This window comes from Notolepis coatsorum (assembly GCF_963971535.1).
Source record: "Notolepis coatsorum genome assembly, chromosome: 15".
NCBI classification, from domain to species: Eukaryota; Metazoa; Chordata; class Actinopteri; order Aulopiformes; family Paralepididae; genus Notolepis; species Notolepis coatsorum.
This window is the reverse complement of record NC_140179.1, coordinates 40022157-40049567: the sequence shown is the minus strand read 5'-3', so window position 1 is coordinate 40049567 and position 27411 is coordinate 40022157. Positions and strand designations below refer to the sequence as shown.

At 42.0% G+C, this 27411-nt stretch overlaps 1 protein-coding gene across 2 annotated transcripts in view; it reads left to right on the top strand.

Moving 5' to 3' along the window:
* The window catches only part of rassf8b (Ras association domain family member 8b), a 75527-nt gene that overhangs the window by 26019 nt on the left and 22097 nt on the right, over positions 1-27411 (top strand). For both annotated transcript variants that reach the window (XM_084330362.1, XM_084330363.1), the window contains exon 2: positions 1014-1184. In XM_084330362.1, the coding sequence (XP_084186488.1) occupies positions 1073-1184 (112 nt within the window). In that variant the 5' untranslated portion in view covers positions 1014-1072. The remainder of the gene's footprint in view (positions 1-1013; positions 1185-27411) is intronic.

The following is a 27411-nucleotide window of genomic DNA, read 5'->3' as shown; positions in this document are numbered from 1 at the left end:
GGAGCGGGGCGGTGTGTCATCTTGGTAGCAGAAGGTCTCTGGGGGGAGACCTGTGGTAATACAGCAGGGGTAATGGGACATCCATTGTAGCTGTGGTCAAGATGGCACGGTTCTAAATGGTTCGGGGAGATCTCGGGCAGAAACTGAAGTCACGGACCAGAACATTGCTTATGGGCCAATCAGGGGGAAGGATGGCTCTGCCCAATAGGGGAGCTGAAAGCCTGAACATTAGGCATCTGCTCTCGCACAGTTCTGCTCTGTGCTGTTGCGTTGGCCCGCTGTCATTGCGTTGCCAGGTTGGTAATGACTGCCCTGCTGTCGAGGTGCTTGTGTCAGCAGTTTGAAATGACTCTGGTGCTGTGAGCACGAGACCAGGGGAGAGCTGGCAGAGTCAGACGAGAAACATTTTAGAGGGGAGACACTGCAGCAAAACGCTTCTCTGACAGTATGTGATCAATGTACTAAACTGCTGCTAAAGACCTGAAGTTGCGGTCGATATTTAAACTCTCCTGTACTTACAGTACAGTAGTGTTGTTAGCCCACTGCAAAATATTTGTTCTGTTAACACTTGTGGTGTAGTCATGATGTCTGTAAAATGTTTTATAATGATGTCATAATGTTATTTATTTTTGTGGCTACTTCTACGATGTTTGTACCAGTTAGATGTTTTATAATGATGTCATAATGTTCATATTTTTGTGACTACTTCTATGATGTATGTACCAGTCAGATGATTTATAATGATGTCATAATGTTCATATTTTTGTGACTACTTATGATGTATGTACCAGTCAGATGGTTTATAATGATGTCATAATGTTCATATTTTTGTGGCTACTTCCAAGATGTATGTACCAGTCAGGGGACTGAGAAGCTAGTGGCTTCATCTCTACTTGCATTCTGAAACTTTCTGGTCAGCTGTCACTATAGTCATGGAATAAGTTACCGTACGTGTAGAACTACACGTATTTATCTAATGTATTCTCTTTGTCTCTTTTCTGTCTTTGCTCTAGGATGGTCAAGAGAATAACATTAGCGCCCCCTTGCGGGCCGGAGGAGTGAGGTGTCCTGGATGAAGGCCATGGAGCTCAAAGTGTGGGTGGACGGGGTTCAGCGGATTGTGTGTGGGGTCACAGAGTTCACCACGTGCCAGGAAGTGGTCATCGCCCTCGCCCAAGCCATCGGTAAGTTATGGTACTACCAAGCTGTCTGTAAGTTTAGGGTACTACCAAGCCATCTGTAAGTTTAGGGTACTACCAAGTCATTGGTGAGTTTTAAGGTACTACGTTGGCAGAGTAAGTTTAGGGTACTACCAAGCCATTGGTGAGTTTAGGGTACTACCAAGCCGTCGGTAAGTTTAGGGTACTACCAAGCCGTCGGTAAGTTTAGGGTACTACCAAGCCATTGGTGAGTTTAGGATACTACCAAGCCATTGGTGAGTTTAGGGTACTACCAACTAGGGGTGTGCAGAGACGTCATTATCTGTATCTGTATCTGTTCAACCAACATAATTATCTGTATCTGTATTCGGATTTTGAAATGGCCGTGGTTTATACCAGCTTATTATTATTTAGAAAGAAAATAATTTTTATATATATTTCCCCCTCCCAAAAAAATTATTATAAGATGGGAACAGATGTAATAACATTTACAAATTAACATTAGATTAAAGGAAGTCACGTTAAATCTGGAACATCTTTCAAACGTCTAGTTTCAATATTCATTGGAAATGCAATTGTTGTGCCTTCAAAGCATCACATTGATTTAATATTGACATATAATGTCATCTGTACTTTCTCTCTCTCTCTTTATTCTTATTTTTAACTAAATTAAGTTTTATGAACTGAAAGTTGACCCCTTTAACTGGAGGACATTGAACAATCAGAAATATGAAATTTATTTTTATAAACAGTATTACATAACAGTAATAGTATACACTAAAGCAGGGGTCTCAAACTCAATTTACCTGGGGGCCGCTGGAGGTAGAGTCTGGGTGAGGCTGGGCCGCATCAAATATTCCACAAAAAAAGAGTTTCAAGTATTCAAAAAAAAAAGTACAACTGATCCAATCTTCTCAATATTTAGCATTGGCAATAACATTTCAGAACATGAACGGTTCTTCAGAACATGAACGGTTCTTCAGAACATAGGCTTCTCAGTGGTGTCAGTGGACTCATCCACATACAGCTATGGAAATGCACTGTGCATCTTTTTTTTATTCTATCACAAAGCTGTTTAATCAAATCACCAGCCAGTATTTCAGTTATTCTGGTTGCTGTGCGATCTGAGGGGGATTTGCTTTTTTTTGCCTTCAAACATGGTCTCCACCACTTCAGTCATACATTATTTTATTATGTATGCATCAGAGCGAGAGAATGGCTTCTTGTGTTTAGCCAACACCCATGCCACCCATGGTCGCTTTTTCTCATTGTGACATAGATTTAACAATAATTCTGCTTACAGCTTGATATGATGATTTCATTCCATTTATTTGTGTGGTTCTTAGCACTGAATTTTGAGGGAAGGTTGAATCAAAATAACTGTTTTGTTTCGTAGTGGCGTTTCAAATGACCACTCTTCACAAGAGCTACCGTTTCTTGGCATATTACTAGTCACATTGGTTTGGTGCTGGACTCAGGATGAATGCATATTTTTCAGTCCATTCACCTTTGAATTGCAGTCGACTTTTCTTTTACTGGCCATCTTTGAAGATCCCATATTTTTCTGCTGCCTGCCTGCTGGTGAAACTAGCTACATTTATCTCACGGAGATAAAACTGTTAAATGTATTATTATGTGCGCCCTTACTCATTTGTGTTCTACAGAGGGCGATGTAGTATGTCCAGTACGTGACGTCACTGACGTCTCCTTCGCATTCCTGTTCCGGTCTATTATTTGTTATTGATTGTTGTTGATATATATAGTTGATATATATATAGCGGCACCACGACTGCATTTCGCCCCGCCTGAGAAATAAATATGCCTACGAGGCTAAAGATGATCTGAGTCAACCGAGTTCCATTCAATCGCCACCGCAACGCACTCCGTTTAACAAAAACTGGGAGCGAGGCTACTGTAGATGCGCTGTCAACTCTCTGCTCTGACTCGGACTGAAAGAGACGACACGCATTCCGTGAAGACCCGCCCTACTCTGCCTCTGATTCGCAGACTGTGGGTGGGGGGGAGAAACTCTGACGGGACGCTGAATGTGATTGGACCAGACCCGTACACAGACAGACAGTGGCAGTGCAGCCGGACAGAGCACTGCTCGCAGAGGAGATAGCGAGGATGCATTTGCCTTCCACTTTACTTGATATCACTCCGGAATCACGTTTCAACCAAGTCACTAACGTAACGTTGCTGTCATGAGCCTGTGCTATGATAGCCTACAAGTGATCAAATAAATAAAACTTCTAACCCGCACTAACACTAAACTTTGATGTCAAGTAGGGGGCCGCAAAATATCATCCTGCGGGCCGCGAGTTTGAGACCCCTGCACTAAAGTGTTTTGCCTATTTTAGTGCTATTTAGCACCCTTTTTGTTAAGAGTGTAGAACAGCAGCCCTTTGTGCACACCCCACCTTCCCTCACCTGCTAAATCAGGTGTCTTCTTTTTACGCAGCCTATAGAGGCTGCCCAAGATTTTGTTGTTCTCTGACAATAAAGTTTAATCTAATATTTGTGTGATGTTCTGAAAACAGCTTTATAGAGCAGAAAAGGTTTAAGCATGATACTTATGAGCGTCAGAAACTAATCTTAAAAAAAAATGCTTACGTCTCGTTTACACATTCTTTACAAAAGAATGATAAATATGACATTTCTGGGCTATTTTCCACGAGCAGATGCCGCCCAGGTTCCATAACATAGTTTTCCGTGTCTGATAGTGAAACTGACATGACCATCATGTCCTCCTTCAAATTATACTTATAGTCATTAGTTTTCTTCTTGATTTGGAGAATTGGAAATATCTTATTATAATATTTGGAATGATGCGTGTCTTGAGATCAAACGTTTTTATTAATTATCTCTGTTTACCAGTAACTGCATTTGTAATACCAGGACAACTTTTGAAAAGATAAATGATATCTATAAATCATATTCCTGGAATTGGCGTAAGTAAAGGCTGCTCTTAGTGTAGTAACGGAGATGAGAGGCAGAAAGCATGCTGTGCATCTCGGGTTGGTTCTGAAATAGGTGCGCACGCAATAAATATAATACACGCATAATGGGCTGACCTTCGATATTTATAGGGCTGTCCTTCGATATTTTTTTGGAATTCGAAGCTTCGGGGCCGAGATTCGATTTTAATTCGAAGCTTCGAAATTTTAAAAATATTTAAAAAAAGATTACTTTAAATTATTATTTTTTTACTTTTATGTTGTGGGACTTGTACAGCACTTTGTTCAACTTTGTCAGTGCTGTAAAGTTTAAACCTTTTTAAATCTTAGACAAACTAAACACTTTGCTTCCATGAAATATTGTAAGCTGTCATTTGAGGCTTTATAAAAGCAGCACAATGAACACAAATCTGTCAGTGCCGAGTCCGACTTCATCTTAAATAACAAACAGCATTGCTTGTTGTAATTAACAAAGAGAGGCAGAGTTGATTTTGCAAAAAGAAAAAAAATCATATTATGATTTTTATTTTTCTTTTTTTTTCTTTACATAATCAAATTTTATTTTCATATTCGAATCCCATGCCCATCGAACGAAGCTTCGAAGTATTTAAGACAGCCCTACACGCATAACTCATGATGACGGTTTAAGACAAGCTTTCTAGGCTTTTGAAGATGTAGGGAAGACCTTGCTCGTCATTGAGCAGCAGAGATACGAGAGAAACCTCAAGAAAACGCCTTTCTCATTTGACGCACAACTTTAAAAATGTGATTACTAATATTTCTGTGGGTCCAAACGAAGAGACAGGGCAGTCCACGGGTCCTAAAGGTAGTTTTGACGGCAGTCCCGATGGGTTGTTTTTGACGGCTAACAGATGTTGCGCCTAGGCTGCGTCAATGGAGCTCATAACATAAAAAAATAAATCCTGAATAATAATATGAATATCGGTGTAATAAAGATATTAGTGTCCATCTCATTATCTGTGCTTTCCCGAATTCATATTTGGACCGTTGTTCTCCGATGGGGACATCGAGTAACTCCGTTTCCTGCTGGGCCACAGGGGGGGGGGGGGGGGGGGGGGGGGGCAACACATCCCGGGCATGCCATTTCTTTAATATGTTAACATGTTATGGCTGTATAGGCTTCCTATGGTCAAAAATCTATAAAAACCTACAAAAACATAACTTGTCTGAAAGGACAAGTAACATGTGCGCCCCGATCATAAATGCGCTTCTGGGCACCTTGTGCCTGTTGCATATGCTTTCTTACCACCGGCCAGATTGCGTTCATTCTGTCCCTCATCACCTGCACATGCTCTATGAGAGACCGGTGGGGTGATTGCTGCTCCTCCCAAATCTATTTTGCGATGTCCAGGAGACCCCGCGGCTTGCATGCATACCCAGCTCAAACGGAGAGAAGCCAGTGGAAGCCTGTGGGACCTCACACACAGAGAACATCAGAAAGGGCAACAACTGGGGCGGTTAGGTGGTGTAGCGGAGATTGCGTTCGTCACCAACCCCGGAGCTGTGAGCGGGGTTGTCACCAGCTTGTCTGGCCGTTCACACTAATATTATTAGTATTAGAGGGTGGGAGAAGCTGGCGGGGTGGGTCCGGGTCGTTGTAAACAGCGACTCCTACAGTTCGGTTGGGGCGCCTGCTAAGTGCGGATAGGACCTGAGTGGGATAGTGTGATCCTTCCACATGCTACGCCCTCTCAGGGAGGATCTGCGCTGCCAGGTGAAAAGAAGCGGTTGATTGGCTGGACGTGTGTCGGAGGAAGCACGTGATAGCCTCCACTCTCCCAGATGATCTGACTGTGGGGGGTAAGTGCGCAGCGACCAGGAAGGGGATTGGGAATTGGCATACGACTAACATTGGGATGGGAGAAAATCGGAGGAAAATGGAGGGGGAAAAAGATTAAAAAAAAAAAAGAAAGGGCAACAACAGATCCCAATTCTTCCCATCCTTTTCCATCACTTTTCTCAGCATGCTTTTTAGCGTTGAGTTAAAAAGTTCGCATAACTTATCAGTCTGTGGATGGTAGATGGAGGTTCTCAGCTGTTCCACTTTCATGAGCTTGCACATTTCCTTTATGACTCGAGACATAAAGCATAAATTGAGAATGGAATCGCCACAGTCATAACAGCGCCTTGGTCCCGGTCAAACAATGGCCTTCTCCGGGGGTAGTTCGGGTCTGTGCCCTCTACCTGTCCCCTTGGGCTTGGCTCGTAATTTGGTGTGCCTCCACAATAGGGGTGGGAATCGCCAGAGACCTCACGATACGATACTATCGCGAAACTTGCGTCACGATACGATAGTATCGCGATACTAAATATATTGCGATACGCTGAGTATTTTTTTTTTCTCAACGTTTTTTTATTACCTTTTTTCAATTGCAAAGTAAAACTTTGTCAACATGTTTTATCTAATAAAATAAAGTTCAGTCTGTTCATCTCACTTCAATCATTTCTATTGCAGAACATGGTATTTTCTCAAGCAGACAGATGTAAACACTGTAATCTGTGTTGCATGTACCTGACAAACTGAACTGTTTGTATTAGTCATATTCCAACTTAACTGAATGCACATGTGTGTGTGGACTACTGTACTATTACAGGTATTGAAATGAACAATGCAACTTCCTTATACAAAAAAAAATTCAAATCTTTTATTTATTTTTTATGAATAATTAAATATCGATACAGTATCGCCACGCAAAGTATCGCGATACTACTATGTATCGATTTTTTTCCCCACCCCTACTCCACAATGTTAACCAACTGCTCCACGGAGCGGGGATCCGCCTGACTCGCATGTTTCTTTGTGTCATACGGGAGGGCTCTAACGAAGCGGTCCATAACAATTCTTTCCAAGATAGTGGGCCCTCCAGGGTCAGTTATTAACCAGGCTCAGCTTACTCTGACTAAGTCGCACGAGGAGGCCTGGAGCTCATATGCCCAGTCATGGAAGCATTGCGCACAGAACTGTAGACTATGGCCAATTGGCCATAGCGGCTCAAAATCTCCTGTTTTAGCCTGTTATAGTTGTCTGCTTGCTCCAGTGGCAGGTCCTGGTAGGCTTTTTGCGCATTACCTGAAAGGAAGGGGGCCAGTAGTGTCGTCGTCCCCCCGTCCCCCCCCCCCAGTTCTCCTCTGGCCAGCCCTCTCAGTTGGCGGTTCACTCAAAGGCTTGGAGATAGGCTTCTACAGTACATCCTCATGCTCTGTCAGTTTGGGGATGAACTGTCCGGGGTTAGGCAGAGTCTCTGCGTGTCCTTCCTCACGCCTGCTAGAGGCCAGCCTCTGGATCTCTGCTTGTATCGATGATGTCTGTTTCCTCTGCTCTTGTATTCATGCCTGGCCTGTTGATCCAGATTCGCCTGTACCAGCTGCTGAACAAGAGCAACAACTGTTTTGTTTTTTAACCCCTTATTGCAAGTCCTTGGCCCCTATTTGCTCACTCTCCTCAACATGTGCATCGCGTCGTGATTGGCTAGCTGGTCTTGATGGCCTTCTAGCGGCAGGTGCGCCTGAAAGTGGATGCCCAAATATGGGCAGAGCCTAGCCATTGGGCCATCAATCACCAAGCCCAGTGGCAAAGTAAGTTTAGGGTACTACCAAGCATCTGTGTTGCTGAGCCAAACTGGAAAACGCAGATACCAATGTCATGAAAAACAGGTTCACAACTATTTGTATTGCTCCTGATCATCTGTTATTGGACAAAAGGATTCTGGAACATTAATTAAAGAAGGGGTTGAGGGCACTTTTCTTTCTCATGACTTTTAATCTAATGATTAGTTTGACAAGGAAAATCCAGGAGAGCATGTTCCTTTCTCCACCACACTCTGCGTACGGGGGTCAGGGAGCTGTGTATCGCCTTTTGATGGGGTGTAAATGATGTTGTGTCCTATAAAACGGTCTCTCCGGGGACCTCTGCTGTGTTTTGCTCGGTACCCTGTTGGCAGCCGGCTCCTCAGAGACAACAGAGATGATAGATTGCACCCAAATGAAAAGCGACCGGGTAGAAGGAGAGATTCTGAACATCACAAATGAGGTGTGGAACTAGACAAGTCATAGTAAAGTACAGACTGAACTTCATTAGTATTCTTGGCGCACAGTTGCAAAGACATACAGTAGTTCTTGGTACGGCCTGCATCTATGACCTGTCGTATAGAATCTGTTCATTCCATTCCATACGTTCTCGGTGTGTGGATCAGAATCGGAGGCATTCTAAGCTTTTTGGGAACAAGAATATTCCAGTTTCCGTTTGATACCACACTTCCCATTACCATGCTGCCCTCTCATAGTTTAAATTTTTTTTTATTATTTTTTTATATCTTTTTTTATTTTTTCCTCCTCTTTTTCAGATTTTTTCTCCCATCCCACTGTTAGTCGTTATGCCAATTCCCAACTCCCTTCCTGGTTGTTGCGCACCCCCCCTACTGTTGGTCCGGGAGGCCGGAGACTCATCCTATCCTCCGACACATGCGCAGCCAGCCGGCAGCCAGCCTGGCAGCGTAGATTCTCACTGGGAGAGTGTAACGTGTGGAAGGTCACACTACCTCCCTCCAAATCCTTCCTTTGCTGAGCAGGCGCCCAGACCGAACTGTAGGAGTATTTTTCTGTTTACAACGCTCAGGACCCACCCATCAGCTTTCCCACCCTCCAATACTGCCAATTGTATTAGTACGGACGACCAGCCAAACTGAAAACAATGTGGAGAGCTGGATTCGAACACGCGAACCCAGCGTCTCCAGCATTGGTGGTGAGTGCCTTGCCCACTGCACCACCTAGCTGCCCTGCCCTCTCATAGTTGATGGTTCAATTAAATGTCTCCAACAGGCTTTTCCAGTTAATGGCTCCCTTGTGTTTATATTCACATTTCCACCTGTTTTTCTCTACAAGCTGAATACCTTGTATGACAAAGTCCATCTTCGCGTTTCCGTTGCTCTTGCAGTGTTTACGGAACATCCCATCCATGTTAAAGGTGCAATAGATACCATTCAGCCACTAGATGTTGCACTAGAGCACCAGCATGTCATTAAATCCAATCGGGTGCATTCCACGTGGGGAAACCGGAACTAGGGAGGGGATACATGCCTGCAACATGTAAACAACATTCATTTTGGACCTACAGTACCTAAATCTTTAATCAATAATTGTTTATACTTTTATTGTACACCTTTCTAAAAGCTCTGTGAATGTATTATAAAAAAAGAAGACAAAATGAAAAGATTACTCTATATAAAAATGCTATCTATAGCACACTATAGTTACTGTGTACTCTTCTCTCTGATTTCTGAAATTCTAACTGAACTGTCCTGGGGCACAGGAAGAACATAATGACTGAACTGTCCTGGGCCACAGGAAGAACATACTGACTGAACTGTCCTGGGACACAGGAAGAACACACTGACTGAATTGTCCTGGGGCACAGGAAGAACATACTGACTGAACTGTCCTGGGGCACAGGAAGAACATACTGACTGAACTGTCCTGGGGCACAGGAAGAACATACTGACTGAACTGTCCTGGGGCACAGGAAAAACATACTGACTGAGCTGTCCTGGGGCACAGGAAGAACATACTAACTGAACTGTCCTGGGGCACAGGAAGAACATACTGACTGAACTGTCCTGGGGCACAGGAAGAACGAGTGTGAATTCCTAAAACGGGTGATATTCCCCTTTACCACTGAACCAGTGTAACAGACACAGATGTCTCAGAGACATAAGTCTTTCACAGAGACACTGAAGCAGGACTTATAGCGTCTTTTGTCTGCCCTGGGGCTTTTGTCCCGACCGAGACACTTTGATGTGAATTGCTGCAGGCCTCAGCTCTGGTGATGAATGTGTGCCTTTTATGGGCGTCTTTATTGGTCGTGATGGGGACACAATGTTAGGCTCTTATCTGTGTATGTACATGCTCACACACATATGCAAGCTCACATGCACTTAGGCACATGTGCTTTCCCACACGCACAAACACACGCACACACACACACGACAGTGGCTCGGGAGGTAGAGCAGTCGTCTGGCAATCCGGAGGTTCCCCGTTCGATTCCCGCTCCTCCCGGGCAGCGTGTCGATGTGTCCTTGAGCAAGATACTTAACCCCTAATTGCTCCTGATGAGCAGGTTGGTTGGCACCTTGCATGGTTGCCTCCACCATCTGTGTGTGAATGTGTGAGTGAATGGGTAAAATGTAAGTAACAAATTGTAAAGCACTTTGGATAAAGCGCTATATAAAAAAGCAGCCATTTACACACACGCACATGCATGCTTGAATTCTATTATTTTGCCAACTCTAGTACCTACTCGACTCTACCCTACTCTACTCTACTCGCTTTAGGTACCTGGGCCCTCATTTACCAAGTTTTCTTAGAAAATGTTCTATTTCCACACGTAAGCACAGAATTTAGAATGTGTGCACGCACAAAAAAAACGGGATTTATCACACGTGCGTACACAGGTCCTACGCACACCTGTCATGATAAATATCACCTTGCTCCTACGCTGAGGCTCGTGCACACTTTCACGTATTTGCATACCAAAACCGCCCCGATTAACCATATACGGTAATGGAACACCCCCATGAAATGTGGAAAATTTATTAAGCCGAGGGAAGCGTGTTATGGAGAAATATGTGACAGGCTGACAGACGTGTACACGTACGGTGATGTCGGATATGATATCTATTAACCATTGCTGCCTGGGCAGCGCAAACACTAATAAAGACTGTGCTGGAATATGACTGCCTTTTTCCATTTTGTTCGATTAATACCCAGGGATTAAAGTTCTCCTAAATTTTATTCCAAATCGCGACGGATTTTCCGTAAATTTTCTACCTGCTGCATATGATTTCTAGAGGCATACAATCTATTTTGATGTCAGTATTGGGTAGCCTATATAAACAATAATACGAGAGCATATACAAGAACAATGAATCTCACTGCCATGTATGATGTAGCCTATACGCCATGTGTAGCCTGCCTATGTGATCAATACAAACATGAACTTGAATTCCATCATGTTTGTGTGCGGGAGCTCACAAGGCTGTTGTCACAATGGGTGGCACAGTAATAACAGTCTACAATATCACGATGGACCATGCCATGTAGCCTATGTTCTATTATGACATGATCTGTGACGACAAATGTTCTAGAATGTTTGATTATGACATCATACTCTGACAGCATGCCTATGTGATCAATAAAAACGCGAACTTGAATCCCATCATCATATTTACATAGTCTGTCCACTATGTTTATTACTTTGTTATTTCCCCCCCCTATCTATGTAAAGTGACCTTGCATGGGTCTCTTGAAAGGCGCTATATAAAATGAAGCTATTATTATTATTATTATTATTATTGTTGTTGTTGTTGTTGTTGTTGTTGTTGTTGTTGTTGTTGTTGTTGTTGTTATCATGTCTGTGTGAGGAGCTCAGTGAAGTTTCAACGGAGTGAGGTAATCTATTCTAACCAACAAATTGAAGTAGAAAGCATTCCGTTGTGGCCAATCTTATTTGGAAACATGACACAAAATAATAGTATGTCGCTTTTTATTTGAAACAATATTTAATGGCGTTTGGAGGTGGGTGTTCTGCGTCTGCCCCCCGTGCCAAACAAGCAAGCCAACCTCTTGTTGAATGAATGAATGAATGAATGAATGAATGAATGAATGAATGAATGAATGAAAACTTTATTTAACAGATTGCAGAATGGGTACAATACAGTACGGCTCAATACACACAATTGTTAAGGGGATGCAGACCTGAGAAAGACGTTTGTCTTGTTTCCATCAGGGTCCCCCATTTTCAATTCATATAGACATTTATGACATACACAACATACATGACATTTATGGCATAGGGACATATAGGTATTTAGTACTGTTCGTGCATGAGCCCGTTATAATTACACTACTGTCGCTATTTCACAATGAACTATAATGAATTACGGTTCATACAGAACACGCGCCAGTGTCGGGAGTAATGCACGAAAGCGTATTTCCGCGCTGAAACTAATGCATGAACTGAGGAGCTCATATGCCTTCCGTCTGCAGTAACGATCTTCTACCACGGGGCGTCAGCTAAGCATGCTCCGAGCTGTGCGTAATATAAGCACAAAGTCAAGTTCACGTTCAAATTGATAAATCCCACACTTTGCTTAGAAATGGTCGTACGCACGGGTTAAGCACATATCTGTGCGTACGCAACTTTGATAAATGAGGGCCCTGGTACTTTGTTCGTTTTCCACTGCAGGTAGTACTCAGTTTGTCTCCGTGTGGGGAGGCGGGGCCGCTGGAGTACAGCATGAGAGCTCCGTGAGCATAGCTATGTCCGTGAGGGGCTTGGAGCAAGCCAGAGTAAAACACAGTTTTCAATCAATCAATCAATAACATTAACCAGACTCTCGCTGTGTCTATTCTGCTAACGTTAATGTTACCTCTCGTGTCTATTCTACTAGCGTTAATGTTACCTCTCGTGTCTATTCTACTAACGTTAACGTTACCTCTCGTGTCTATTCTACTAGCGTTAACGTTACCTCTCGTGTAGGCCTGCCACGATAACACATTTTGCTGGGCGATTAATTGCCCCCGAAAATATCGCGATAAGCGATATTATTGCGACCGGTTAGAGAATTTTTTTTTGGGAAATTTATTTCCCAAAACTTTAATTTTGAAGCCCACCGCTCCGTCTTTTCCGGTGTTTTAGACTTTTATTTTGAAGCGGACCGGAAGTATTGTTGTGATTATCCTAGCTTGCTGATGCTGCTGGTAGATCGACATGCTGCTGGTGGACTGGGGCCAGCTAACGTTAGCTTGCTGATGCTACTACTACTTCGACATGCTGCTAATGGGCTGGGGCCAGCTAACGTTAGCTTGCTGATGCTGCTGGTAGATCGACATGCTGCTAGTGGACTGGGGCCAGCTAACGTTAGCTTGCTGATGCTACTAGTAGATCGACATGAGCTAATGATAAAACAAATGTTGAGATTGTTGGTGAACAACTAACTTTAGGTTAGTTTTAACGTTAGCTACTAACGTTAAAACGCTAACGTTACACTACGAATAACGCTACTTGGTTAAAAGGAGCAACACTATTGAGAAATGTAGTTAAGCTATGTGGTGTTGCCCCACGGAGCTCCTGTGCTGTGCTCTCTGCTCTGTAGTAAAGCCAGCGGCCCGCCTCCCAACACGGACAGTGACTGACAAGGGGCACTGGTTCCGCCTCATTAAAACAAACGCGCAAATAGCAATTAATCGCGCCCGTCAAAATCATTGCATTAATTTCAATTATCGCGGCAATTAATCGATTTATTGCTTATCGCGGCAGGCCTACTCTCGTGTCTATTCTACTAACGTTAGCATTACCTCTCGTGTCTATTCTACTAGCGTTAACGTTACCTCTCGTGTCTATTCTACTAACGTTAGCATTAGGTAATAACCTGTTTAAAATGGATGATGATGATTACCTCACGTTGTGTCTATTCTACTAGCATTAACGTTACTAGTACAAACAATCAATAGCGAGTTATATTGGATCTTTGCACGCTATGTACGCTAGCCACAATGCTAACTATTATAATGGTAAAACGCAATCACATTAGCACGTAAGCTAACAAATCAGCGATATTTTTGTGAGACTAAACTCTCCGCTCGGTGGTAAATTGTGTTGATGTTGGTTTTGTTTCATCAATAAATGAGGCAGAATACACAGTGAATGTATCCTTTTTTGTTTATTGCACTTGTTCCTGCTGCAAACAAATAATGAATCCTACGCGAGGCATTAAAGATGGCAGGTTTCTGTTTTTGTGCAGACGCGCCAACGTGTGACGCTTTTCTCTTCTGACCAATCAGTGATCTGCAGTGTTTCACGTCACTTTTTTGGTATCACTTCTACCCGCTTGGAACCTCTAGAAAGCAGGTACTAAAAAAGTACCCAGGTACCAGGTACCATCCGCAAATTTTGGTAATGGAAAACCGAAAAGGCTGAGTAGAGTAGAGTAGGTACCATGCAGTGGAAAAGGGGCTGACCTCCTCACTTTGAATCCACTTACTGTATGATGTTAGAGAATTTAATCTACCTACTGCATGGTGTTAGAGAGTTGAATCTACCTACTGCATGGTGTTAGAGAGTTGAATCTACTTACTGCATGGTGTTAGAGAGTTGAATCTACTTACTGCATGGTGTTAGAGTTGAATCTGCCCGCAGGGACCATGTGAGGCATACTCAAGGCATGTTCTAAAAATAGTACTAACCATGGAGCTACATTTAAAAAAAAAATGTGTTGCTTTAAATTTCTCTCTCCGTCAAAATGTAAAGTGTATCTCTCCGTCGCATAGAATCTTGAAATATCTAGATTGGTCATTTTCTCTTAGAATGCAGACTGCATCTAATCCACAGTATCCATCTACATAACATAATATCTGTCTGTCACTATAGCCAATGGAAATGCTAGAAATGGTCACATGGGCTGGGAGAACCAATGGAAAATTCCTATCGTTTCTCAATAGTCCAGTGCGCTCCGCAGATCGGGCCGTCAGACAGACACACGCTGGTTGCATGCAATGGAGGATAGAGAGGCGCTTGTCCCTTGTGTCAAAAAGATAAAGAGGTATAATGTTCAACAATCATTGGAACTTGTTGAGGATGATCCAGAAAATATAAATGCTGGGGCAGTGATGATGACGATCATAGTGAAGGATTTGATGCGTTTGAAGCTATGGTTTGAAGTGGTCTGACAACTATATCATTTATTGTGCAGCTGTAATGAAGATTTGAAATATTTTATTCATGTGTAACTATGCTATTTGGATATGATGCAGAGAGGGACAACAGAAAAGCAGGAGAGCTATATGATGGAGGAGCCTTTGTGTGTGTGTGTGTGTGTGTGTGGGGGGGGGGGGGGGGGGTTCACGTCTGCAAAAAAAACACTCAGAACAATATACAAATAAATGGCTGTCACTCACTGAGGAAAAGGTGTATTTGAACCATATTTCACATGGAGGTTCAAAACACCTAAATAAAGTTTTTTTTTCCAGTGGGTGTTTTTTTTAAGTCAAATGTTGTATTCTCACACAAAGGTAATGTATGATGGTGACTTTAAACTGCACCAGAAAGTCTTTGTAGGCTTAAAACTTAAAAGGTGATCTGTGCAACTTTTGTTATTCAGGAAGTTAGTATCAAACAAGTAGCTCTTCGTACGGCTCAGTACCCTTGAAGTAGCTCTGTTTCAAAAAGGTTGGTGACCCCTGACCTACTGTATGATGTGAGAGAATGGAATCTACCTACTGTATGGTGTTCTTAACCTTTATTAATTTAACCTAGGGCTGGGCGATTAATCGATATTATCGATTAATTCGAATGAATGATTTAGGATGATTTTGAAAAATTTAAATCGATACATTTTTTTTTTTTTTTTTTTAAGAGTCACCTTTTATTTTACAAAAAGTGATGTTTGGTGAAAGTTCGATTTGCACTTTATTAATCCCAATAGGGAAATTCATTTGAATGTTAAGTGAAGTATGGTGAAAAAGCTAGTTATTGCACTATTAATCCCAATAGGGACATTCATCTTTGTTTGATCAAGAGTAACCTTTTATATATATATTAAAAAAAAATTAAGTGAAGATTGGTGAAAGTTAGGTTTGCACTTCAATCCCAATAGGGACATTCATCTTGGTTTGATACTTTTTTTGTCAAATAAAAACAATGTTTTCTTTTTTTAGCTCTCAAGAGAAGAAAATCGATTAAAATCGTAAATCGGATTAAAAAAATTATAATCAGGGATTTTATTTTTAGGCCATATCGCCCAGCCCTAATTTAACCTAAATAAATGTTTCTTTTCTTTTTTACATTTTACCCATCCTATTACTACTAACTATTTATTAGGGATCAGCAGTTGTAATGCCAGTACCTTGCTCAAGGGCAATGGCAGGAAGAAAACCTAGCTAGAATGCATGTCTTTTATGGTGTGGGAGGAAACTGGAGTACCCGGAGGAAACCCCCTGCTGGGGTTTGAACCCAGGACCTTCTCGCTGTGAGGCAACAGTGCTAACCACTGTGCCACCGCGCCGGGAGAGTTGTGAATGAGCTCCATTCTTTATCTTGTAGTGTTTTGAGGTCCCGAGGGACTGGCCTGTTTCTACTACTACAAGCCATTCGGATCCACTCATCAATCAGGAGCCCCCGGGAGTTAATAACAAGTGCACCCAGGAAGTTGACAAGTGAATGTTCAACATGGGGATTCAAATGTCTTGTTGTAGCAGAGAATACAGTAACGCTGGGGACAAGACAATATACAACCCAATGGTTGTCACAAGGGTGAGTCACATACTCAAACGACTCAAGTATTTCCCACCCCTTTTTACATCCATGTGTGTTGCTTTTAGTAAAGTAGGTTAAAGACATTAGTTAAAGACAGGGGAGATCTCCAGTAATGGTGATATGTCTAAATTAGACAGTATGGTCCTTTAATATACATATATTGCAATATACAGACCGGTATGGTCTTTTAATATACATATAGTAATATATAGACCGGTATGGTCTTTTAATAAGTAATATATAGACCGGTATGGTTCTTTAATATACATATATACTGTAGCAATATACAGACCGGTATGGTCTTTTAATATACATATATACAGGGCTGTACGCTAAGCTTTTTCACTAGGGGCACACTTGCCCCTAAATGAGAAATTTAGGGGCAAAACATATTTTTAGGGGCACATTTTTTAATAACTATTTTACCATTATTAAAAAAATATGTTCCTCCTGCCTCATTACTGTGGTCCTTTTATTTAACATTTAAGTGCGTTTGTTTTCAGGTTTGTATCTTTTATAATGAACCAACTGAGAAAGTGTGTAAATCACTAATACTGTAGAACAAAAACAACAAACTGTGTGTGTGCGCACACTTGTAGTGCTCCTTGAATGAGATCACCACAACACACACACCATTGCATTAATCAGGAGGACAAGAAACTCTGCATACCTTTGTTTCACAATGAAAAGTGCTTTAGAAATCAAATGAATTATTATTATTGTAAATAACCCCATGTAAGGTTTATTATTTTTATGGGTAATTACCCGCTTCATATTTGTGATGTTACTGGTTTCAGGGTGTGCCTAAAGTGATCAATGTGTTGGGCCGTTTATAGAGATCTATGCCAATTAATGTTTATGTATATCCGGGACTTTTTTTTATAAGAATTGAGAGGTATTTGTATATGTGACCTTTATTTTGAAAACCGTGTTGCGACGCAACCTTGTTTTAAGTTTGCGCTTTTGACAGTGAAATGTTCAGTTCAACTTAGCTCGAAGGAAATACTAATCAAAAAGGTTTAATTGACCCGTATGAGGCTCTTACGGTAGGACTTTGATTGTTTATAGAAGTGGAATGTAATACTATGCAAAACGAGAAATAAACAGTGATTTTATCAGCAGTAAGTTGCAAGCCACTTTCATTTCATATACGGGGAACCGTGACAATTATTAGTATTATCTTATTTGCATATTGTCTCATTATTAGATAGATAGGTTGATACTTTATTGATCCCCGGAGGGAAATTTAAGTAGACAGTATTTAATGAAAAACGTCCTAACTGGGCGACTCACCCAATGCATGGCTGAACTGAACGTTGTGTCCCCGTCAATCATCACTGCCAGATCCGACTTAATTTAATCGGCTATGGTCCAGCGTTTCCGTTAGCCGGTAATTACCGGTATTTGACCGGCAAAATCTGTTGAAGTCTGACATATTTAATCTCTCCGGTCTTAATGTCCGGTGAAAATAATTCCCTGAGTCTAAGCACAATTTGATTATTTGAATTGTATTAAAATCGGCTAAAATTAAATAGCCTATGCGATGAACGAAACAATCATTACATTTGTTTCATCGTTGCTTCTAATAATGACAACGACGTTGTCAGCGAGAGCTTAGTGCTGGGTGTGCAAACTTTTGTGAAGCTGCAGAGCCGGAGCAGCAGCAGCACAATGCAGTACTCCAGCAGTACTCCAATTCAGCCATTTTCAATTCAATGTTGGGTGGGGGGCGCTGCTGTGCGGTCCCCAGAAAAGAGCCAATAACAGCTGAATCTGCTGCTCTGCATCGACATACTCTCGCAAATAAGTCATTGGGAGGTGGAGAGAGAGAGAGTCGTCACGCAAAAACCCACGATAATGTTGCCGTCTCTCTCTGTCAAATTTCTCAGTTCTTCGCTTGATATAATTAATACAAATGTCCAATATAACGGAATTCGTTAGCTCATAAAAATGTGATTATAACAGACTGTTTATTAATGTCGGGCGACTGCCCACAGACACCTATTTGATTTAAAGTCGGCAGCAGCACGAGTCTCGGGACTTATTTTATTTGGAATATAATGACTTTATACGCAAAAGTAGCCTAGTTTTAAGTAAAAATATTATAAATCTACATGCCTTGATGATGTCATTCTTTTGTTTTGTTGTCATTCTTTTGCCTATCAATTGTTTTTAAGCTCAATAAACTCTGACCGGAATTTCTCTCATTTGACCGGTAGATTGAAATCTACCGGACACTGAGGCCGGCAACAATTTTTTCTAACGGAAACCCTGCTATGGTCTCTTATCATCTCTCCACATCGGACGTGGTTGTCATAAGATGGACTGATATCCGCTCCGTTCTTCTTGCAGAGCAAAATTAGCAGCTTAAACTTATTGAAAGGAAGTTCTTCTTTGGCGATGCAATAGCCCATATTATTATTGAAAGGAAGATGCCACATTCAGTTTCGTTTCCCTAGGAATTCTGGGATTTGGTGTTGGATGTATGGACTCTACGCAGACAGGGACATGGTATTTAATCGCATGATAGACTACAAGTACCAAGTATATAGCTTGACCCAGATTCACTCCACGCAAATATTTTTTTCACTCAGGCTATCGGCGATCGCAGTAAGTTCATTCATTGCCGACAGATTCTTTCATAGCACCACGACATTATGTCGCACTGTACAGCCCTGGTTGTAGGCTAATGTTTTAAAAAAAATTTATCCAATTTCTATGGAATAATTTAGGAGTGAAATGCGAATGAAGGGTTGAAATCACTACTCGCAAGGTTGCTCCCAAATATTATTTTCCACTTTGGCATGGGCCAAATTAAGGGGCAATTTGCGATCATCTCGTTGCAGTGTACAGCCCTGATATAGTAATATATAGACCGGTATTGTTCTTTAATATACATATATAGTAATTATAAGGGCAACCAAACAACAAAAAGATGCCAGTGAGGGAATATGGTACGAAGCTCTTTCCAACGCGTGGTGCTTGTTGATAGTAAATCAGGTATTCTCGTTGAGTGCACTTAAAAGTTTTATTTTCGCTTGCAGGGTGGAAAAAGCAAAGCATAACATAAACTCTGTATTTAAACTGTAACCTAAACCTACAACACGCCGGCCCCTAATTGCTACTAAAAACATAACAATTTCAACAGATGCAAATTATTGTAGCCAAGCAGATAGTCCACATCAGTATTCAACTCATAATGTTCAGGTAATCCAATAGGGTTGGTAACCCCACTAATAGAAAATGGGTTTCAGTCTATTCAGCTTCCAATAGAAGACATATCTTTGTGATGGGTCGCTCCAGGATGTTGTACTTGGTCCGGACTTTCACAGACTGCACAAGGCCATGTCTGTCAGGAAAGGTTTGCAGTACCTTGCCCGACAGCCAGAATCCATGAGGCGCATTAGAGTATATACTCCCTTTTCTGTATATACTCCCTTTTCTTGACTCCTTCTGTATCACAAACAGTACTGTATTTGCAAATCTGGTATGTCATAAATGTATAGATGTAGCAGTACTGACTATCTGTATGTCATGTATGTCATATATGTCCTGATGAATTGAAAATGGGGGACCCTGGTGTAAACAAGACGAAAGTCTTTCTCTGGTCTGCATCCCCTTAACAATTGTGTGTATTGAGCTGTACTGTATTGTACCCATTCTGCAATCTGTTAATAAAGTTTTCAATCAATCAATCAAGTCCGCTACCATGAAATACGTCTCCTGCAAAAAGTTCCTCTTGTCCTTTGGCCACTGTTGTCTTTGTCTTTTCCTCGCTGGCATCCCTCTTGTCCAACAGCTTCTGTTTCTTTTTTAGAGTCAACTGACATTGTCTTTAGGTTCCTTGTGTTCCTCCTCTCTTTACCCGTGTCAAGTATGGCCTTTTCCTTCTTCTTCTCTTTATGGTCTTTCTCTTTTGTTTTTTCTGTTGGGAAGTGGTCCAGTTCATCCTGATCAGGTGTTGAGTCTTTCCTATGGGAGTCAGAAAGGCCTGGAGAATCACTTAACTTAGCTACACAGCGTTTGTGGGATTTGTATTCCTTATACTCCTTCACGGGACCGTCCCAACTGTCGTCCCCGTAGAGGGAGGAATCGGAGGAGAGGTCTGAGGCCCACCTGTCGTGGTGGTCATCGGAGGCACTAAGCTTGGTATCTTCTATGTTCAGGAAACGGTTGTTGACGTCGTAGCCTTCATGTTTCGGCTCCTCCTTTGGTGCCTTCTCCTTTTTAGTTTTCTCCTTCTCCTCCCTGGTGTTCTGCTCCTTGTGCACCTGCAGATGTTTCTCCTTTTTCTGTTCACTTTTCCTGTCAGCCTTTGAGGAGGACTTCTCCATAGACTTTTTCTTTTTCTCCTCTTTGTGAGCCTTCGGTTTTTCCTCCTTGTCTTCCTCTTTGAGGGTCCTTTCCTTCTCAGCTTTTACAGGTTTCTCCCTCTCCTCCTTGACAGGCTTCTCCTTGGTGGATTCTTTAGCTTTCTTAATTTTCTCCTCCTTCGCAGTTCTCTGCAGCTCTTTCCCAGAAGACCAGTCCTTGTCCTTAGGTTTGATTTTTGAAAGCCGCTCCTTTGAATGATCTTTCTGAGCAATGGAGATACGATTGGCTGTGACTGTGGGGCAGCTAATCCCACTCTCATTGCCTCCTCTCAATGGTCCATTGACAACCCATCCCAAAAGGGTTCTAACAACGTAAGGTCCTCTACTCCTGCTGTTTATCACCTCCCATGGCTCCATTGCTTCTGGAGTGTTAGTTCCAATTAACAGCTCCACATCAGCATCGATAGCAGGTATTTCTACAGTGTTCAAGTATGGCCAAGCACACAAGTCTTCCTGTCGTGGGATGCTATTGCGAGTCACAGGCATCTTACGTTGTGTGTACACATAAGGCAACTCGATGTAGGTGTCACCATTTAGTGCAGCGACCTCTAGTCCTGAGATGACATGACTGTTGACAAAGCTTTCTTGGTTCATTGTTTTCATTAGGAATCTAGTGTTCCTTCCTCTCACATTTAGCTTCCTCATCAGTTGCTCAGAGCAGAACGTGGATGAACTGCCGGGATCTAGGAATGCATAAGTCTTTAAAATTGTGCTGCCTTTCTTTGCCTTGATCTTCACAGGCACAATAGACAAAACGCAATCCTGTGCTCCGGCCCCTATATGGCCACAGGTCTTGGGAGTGGTGACTTGACTTGTTCCGTTTTCATCTTGTGTCATTTTGTTGTGATCTTATTTCTTTCCATTCCCTTTCATGAATATGGAGAATGGTAGGGTGTTTCAGGTTACATACCCTGCAAGACAGCCTACTGTGGCACTGTGAACTTATGTGCCCGACAGATAGACATCCAAAACAAGCACCCTTCCTTTTTAGAAAGTTAATTTTGTCACAATGCTGTAGGGGTGGGCGATATATTGAGTATACTCGATGTATCGCGGATTGTTCTACCCGAGATGTAGTACTGTACTATATCGCGAACATCGAGTATTTAGTTTATATGGCGCCGCCCGCGGCCGAGAGACACTCTCAGTGCTTTCCTCGAGAAGGGACGGCGGAGCTATAGGCTAACGTTAGTGTAGTCAGGGCTGTACAGTGCGATATAATGTTGCGGTTGTAATTTCATTAGACAGACCAGCGCGGACCTTTAATAACATGTAATTTAATTGACACGAGCAATGAGCTAACGGTAGCTGCTAACCAAGGTATCCATTAGGATTATGCTAAGCTAACTAGCGATAGCTGCTAACCCTGGTAAACGGTCAAAGCGGACTCCACAAGACTAGTTCCATTCGTGAGGAAATGGGGTGGGTTATATTGACAACGCTTGACAACAGCAGTTTAAACATAATTTCATATTTATTAGTTATTCGTTTCTGTATATCATTCAATTTCCATCTCCGTGTGTCTCCATCTCCATCTCTTCCTGTTTACATTCGAGTGTGACGTTATCACCTACGGCAGCTTAGACGATCAAAATGCGAACCTAGAACAAACCCAGAGGGGGGCGGGGCTGGCTCTCTTGTTCATTCTCGCCCCCTCTCTCTCTCGCTCTCTCTCTACATTCAATGATTTAAAGTAGCCAAACGTTACAGACAGTATAAATACTAACTGGATAGTTGATGATATAAACATTTAATTTCATTATCTGAAATATTCTAAAATCATTAAGTCTGCTATATGCCATTATACCTTTGTGTGTGATTATTATTTTCTCACAGTAGGGTGTGTATATATATACATATGTGTGTGTGTGTTTGGCTAAAGTGGATAGAAAACACAGTACTGTGTAAAAGTCTTAGGCACCCAAGAGTTTTTATATAAATTGTCTTAGATGTAAATAATTTTTTTTATTAGTGTGTCAGTAGACTACTCTTAGTACATTTTCATTAAATTATTTTTTAAAGCATCTTCATGGTTTAATAATGCAAACATATGTTGCAGAGACTTATTATAATCATCATATTGGCGTGACTATATGCATCAAAGGGTTAAATCAAGCATTTTTAAGTGATTTAGAGGAAATGTAAAAATATCGCGATATATATCGTGTATCGCGATATAGCCAAAATATATCGCAATATCATTTTTGGCCATATCGCCCAGCCCTACAATGCTGCTTCTTCTCCATCTTGGGGCATGCTTCAAATCTGTGGCCCTCTTCACACAGCAGACAGGATCCTCTTGTTGGTGTATCAGGTAAGTCTCTCTCTTGTTGATTTTCAGAGTCAACAGATGCCACAGATGTAGCAAAACTGCTTCCTTTCTCCTGTATGCGTCCCTGTGATGCTTTATTTCCAGTCTTAAATTTTGACAGTGAGACGGCAGTGTCTTGAATGTCCCCGTATAGTGGATCAGACGCAATAGACACTTGTCTCTCAATGAAGTTGACAACGTCACTGAAACCTGCTTGACAGTGATGTTTCTCCTGATGCTTAAAAGCAATGTTTCTCCACCTTTCTCTCAGTCTGTATGGTAACTTCATGATTATTTCACGTATGTTTGATGGCATATTCATTTCTGACATGTAGCTGATGTCCTCCATAGCATTACAGCAGATGCGTAGGAATAATGAAAATGCTTGTAAAGCCTTGATGTCCTCCGATTTCACAGGTGCCCATCCAAATGCTATCTCCATATATGCAATGGCTATTTTCTGCTCATTTCCAAAACGTTCATGTAGAAGCATCCTGGCCTTTTGATACCCCCTGTCAGATGGCATGTGTTGGCAGCTCTTCACTAGCTCTCTAGGTTGCCCTTGAGTGTACTGCTCCAGGTAGTACAGGCAGTCCACACCGCTAGCAGCTTTTCCTTCTACTCCATGTTCAAAAGCTCTAACAAATGTGTTGTACTCAAGAGGGTTTCCATCAAAGACTGGTATGTCCCTGGGGGGTAGTGATAGGGAATATTGCTGTTGCACGAGTAATGCTGTGATGTCATTTTGCTTCTGCATGATTGTGAAAATATTGCCTTGGTCCTCACTGTTTTGGATGGATTGCTGTGGTGGATGTACAGTGTGATGTAGATGTTGAGCTCTTTGTGGCATGCTTGCGTTGAGATTTGGAGCATACAGTTTAGTTCTGGTTCCTTGTGAAATGGTTTACTTGCACCGTGCCCCTGTTCCTATTGGCATTGTGGCTGTAGTACTGAACCAATTGTATGGCACCTGTAGCTGCTGAGAGTGTAATGGCATGGCTTTAGCAGCTCCTGTGTGTGGATTGTACTGGTTGTATGGGTTCTGATGTGATAGAGTTGGTTTTGCAGGTTTGCTGCCTCCTGTTGGTGGAAGTCTGTATTCCCGTATTGAATCCATTGGCTGTGCATCAATTGTCATAGCAGTTTTACTCCCTCCTGTTGGTGGATGATTGACATGATAGCTTGACGTTTGTGGAATGAAATGCACAGCAGAGGGGTTGAAAGCAGGTTTTTCTTTTGACACATATGAGTTCATTCCATCTGTGACTCTACTTTCAATGTCGGATCCTATGTTCCTGAGGACAGTAACCTTGGCTGCCTGAGCATCAATTTGACTTTGTACTTCAAGCAATTCCTTTCTTTTCTTTATGTGTGCCTCCTGGGCTTCAAGCTCATGACTTTCCTTTAATGCCGTCTCCATTATCAGGAGTGCAGCCATTTCTGCCTGTGCCAGGATACATGCAGAAACATTTGAAGACATTGAGTCTCTAGTAGAGCTACCACGTGACGTGACACATTCGATTTACCACCAGTATTAGAAACACTGTCATTTGGCCCAATACTATCCACATCCTCATTTCCATTTGACACAGCATTGAAATTTGAACCATCATTATCCAGAACCTCATTTGCATGTGACACAGCATTGTTATTTGGACCATCCACAACCTCATTTACATTGGGCACATCACTGATTTCATGATCCTCAACATGTGTGGGCGTGCATTGCTCCCTGTTTGCAAGCACCCATTTTTCCATTTTGTCAATTATCTGGTTAGCATTATGCATGTGACTTTGAAACCATTCCGTTTGTTTGGACATTTCATCATCAGGCAATAAAGGCTTTAATGATTTATGCAACCTTGTAGTTTCACCATACACTTTCCACAACATGTCATGCTTGATTTGCATGAGAGAAATGTTTTCATTTGAACCCATCATTTGATCCAATTCTTTAGCCAGTTTACACAATTGTTTTAGTCCAGAATTCCTTTCCTTATGCAATAACATGATTTTTGCCTCCAAAGCTTCAAATGTGGATTTAGACTGCCTTTTGCCAAGTTCATTCTCCGTTTCAGTTTGATTGCCAGCTGCATCCATTTCAAAGTTTATTTCCTGATTCCCCACGTTACTCATCTTTATATATCAAGCAATCGGCGGAGGCTTTATTTAGAATTACTAGTAGGATTTTGCCTGTATCCCGTTGCGTGAAGCCACTCCTTCCGCAACTTTATTTCATTCATGAATTAGTCTCACCGTAACTTATAATTTTTTTTATCCACTTTTTCTCCCATTTTCAATTTTTTCTCCCATCCCAATTTCGTATCATCCAATTCAACCCTCCCCTGTCTCGAACGCTGTTTCTTGCCTCCCACAAGCCGGCTGCAATGTGGACTAAGTCATACATCAGCGTTTCCGTTAGCCGGTAATTACCGGTATTTGACCGGCAAAATCTGTTGAAGTCCGACATATTTAATCTCTCCGGTCTTAATGTCCGGTGAAAATAATTCCCTGAGTCTAAGCACAATTTGATTATTTGAATTGTATTAAAATAGGCTAAAATTAAATAGCCTATGCGATGAACGAAACGATCATTACATTTGTTTCCTCGTTGCTTCTAATAATGACAACGACGTTGTCAGCGAGAGCTTAGTGCTGGGTGTGCGAACTTTTGTGAAGCTGCAGAGCCAGAGCAACAGCAGCACAATGCAGTATTCCAGCAGTACTCCAATTCAGCCATTTTCAGCCAATGTTGGGTGGGGGGCGCTGCTGTGCGGTCCCCAGAAAAGAGCCAATAACAGCTAAATCAGCTGCTCTGCAGCGCCATACTCTTTGCAAATAAGTCGTTGCGAGGTGGAGAGAGTCGTCACGCAAACCACGATAATGTTGCCGTCTCTCTGCTTTATCAGTTCTTCGCTTGATATAATTAATACAAATGTCCAATATAACGGAATTCGTTAGCTCATAAAAATGTGATTATAACAGACTGCTGTTTAGTGTCGGACCGACTGCCCACATACGCGGTCTATTTTATTTCAAGTCAGCAGCAGCACGGAGTATCGAGGGACTTATTTTATTTGGAATATATTAATGACTGTATACGCAAAAGTAGCCTAGTTTTAAGTAATAATATTATAAATCTACATGCCTTGAGGATGACATTCTTTATATAGCCTGCCTATCAATTGTTTTAAAGCTCAATAAACTATGACCGGAATTAATCTCATTTGTCCGGTAGATTGAAATCTTGCAGGTCACGGAGACTGGCAACAATTTTACTAGCCCCTTTCGTGACTGCGAGCGAGCCTGGGTCTCTACCGCAGTCACTTTCACCTAGACTGCGACCATTTGCAACTTAAGGTACCATGCGTGATCACATGGAGCGCGCTGGGTCAAAAATATATCATATATGAATTTCAAAGATACCCAGCGTACAATATGGGTTTAACACAGCTTTACAGTGGGGTCTGGAAGCTCGGAGTTGCTAATAAACAGTTTAAATCATTGTTACAAAACGAGTGGTACTTACAGAGCGAGCTGTCTATTTCCGCCATTGGTGTCACCGCCGTCACCACGCATGCGCAAATGCCTGGGCCCTCATTCATCAACGTGACTTACGCACAGATATGTGCTTAACCTGTGCGTACGACCATTTCTAAGCAAAGTGTGGGATTCATCAATTTCAACTTGAACTTGACTTCGTGCTTATATTTACGCACAGCTCGGAGCATGCGTAGCTGACGCCCAGTGGTAGAATATGGGGACTGCAGACGGACGGCATAGATCAGTTGCATGCATTAGTTTCAACGCGGAAATAATCTTGACTGACGTGTTCTGTATGACCCCCGTAATTCATTATAGTTCATTGTGAAATAGCGATATTAGTGTAATTATTGTCAAACCCTAAATAGCATGTGGAATAGGTCTTTCTCTCCGAATGAATGCAGGTTTATATATATAGCGTTATCGGGTGCACTGACTGCGCTCGCAGGAACTGTTTTCAGAGATAGCATCAGATAGGGATGAATGAATGAATGAGGGGCAGTCTAATTGCAGAGAGAACATAATATTAACTAGAGTCCACTACCCGAGACACCTCCTTCATTTGTACCGCAATTTGGGACCCAAATTGGAGCTATGAGCTCAAAAGCTTTTCCGTGCTTATTTGAGAAGGTCCAGCTGCAGAGCCGGAGAGACAGACAGCAGAGAGACAGACAGACAGACAGATAGACACTGTTCCACAGTGTGTGTGTGTGACCACTAGTCTCCTAGTAGAGACCCC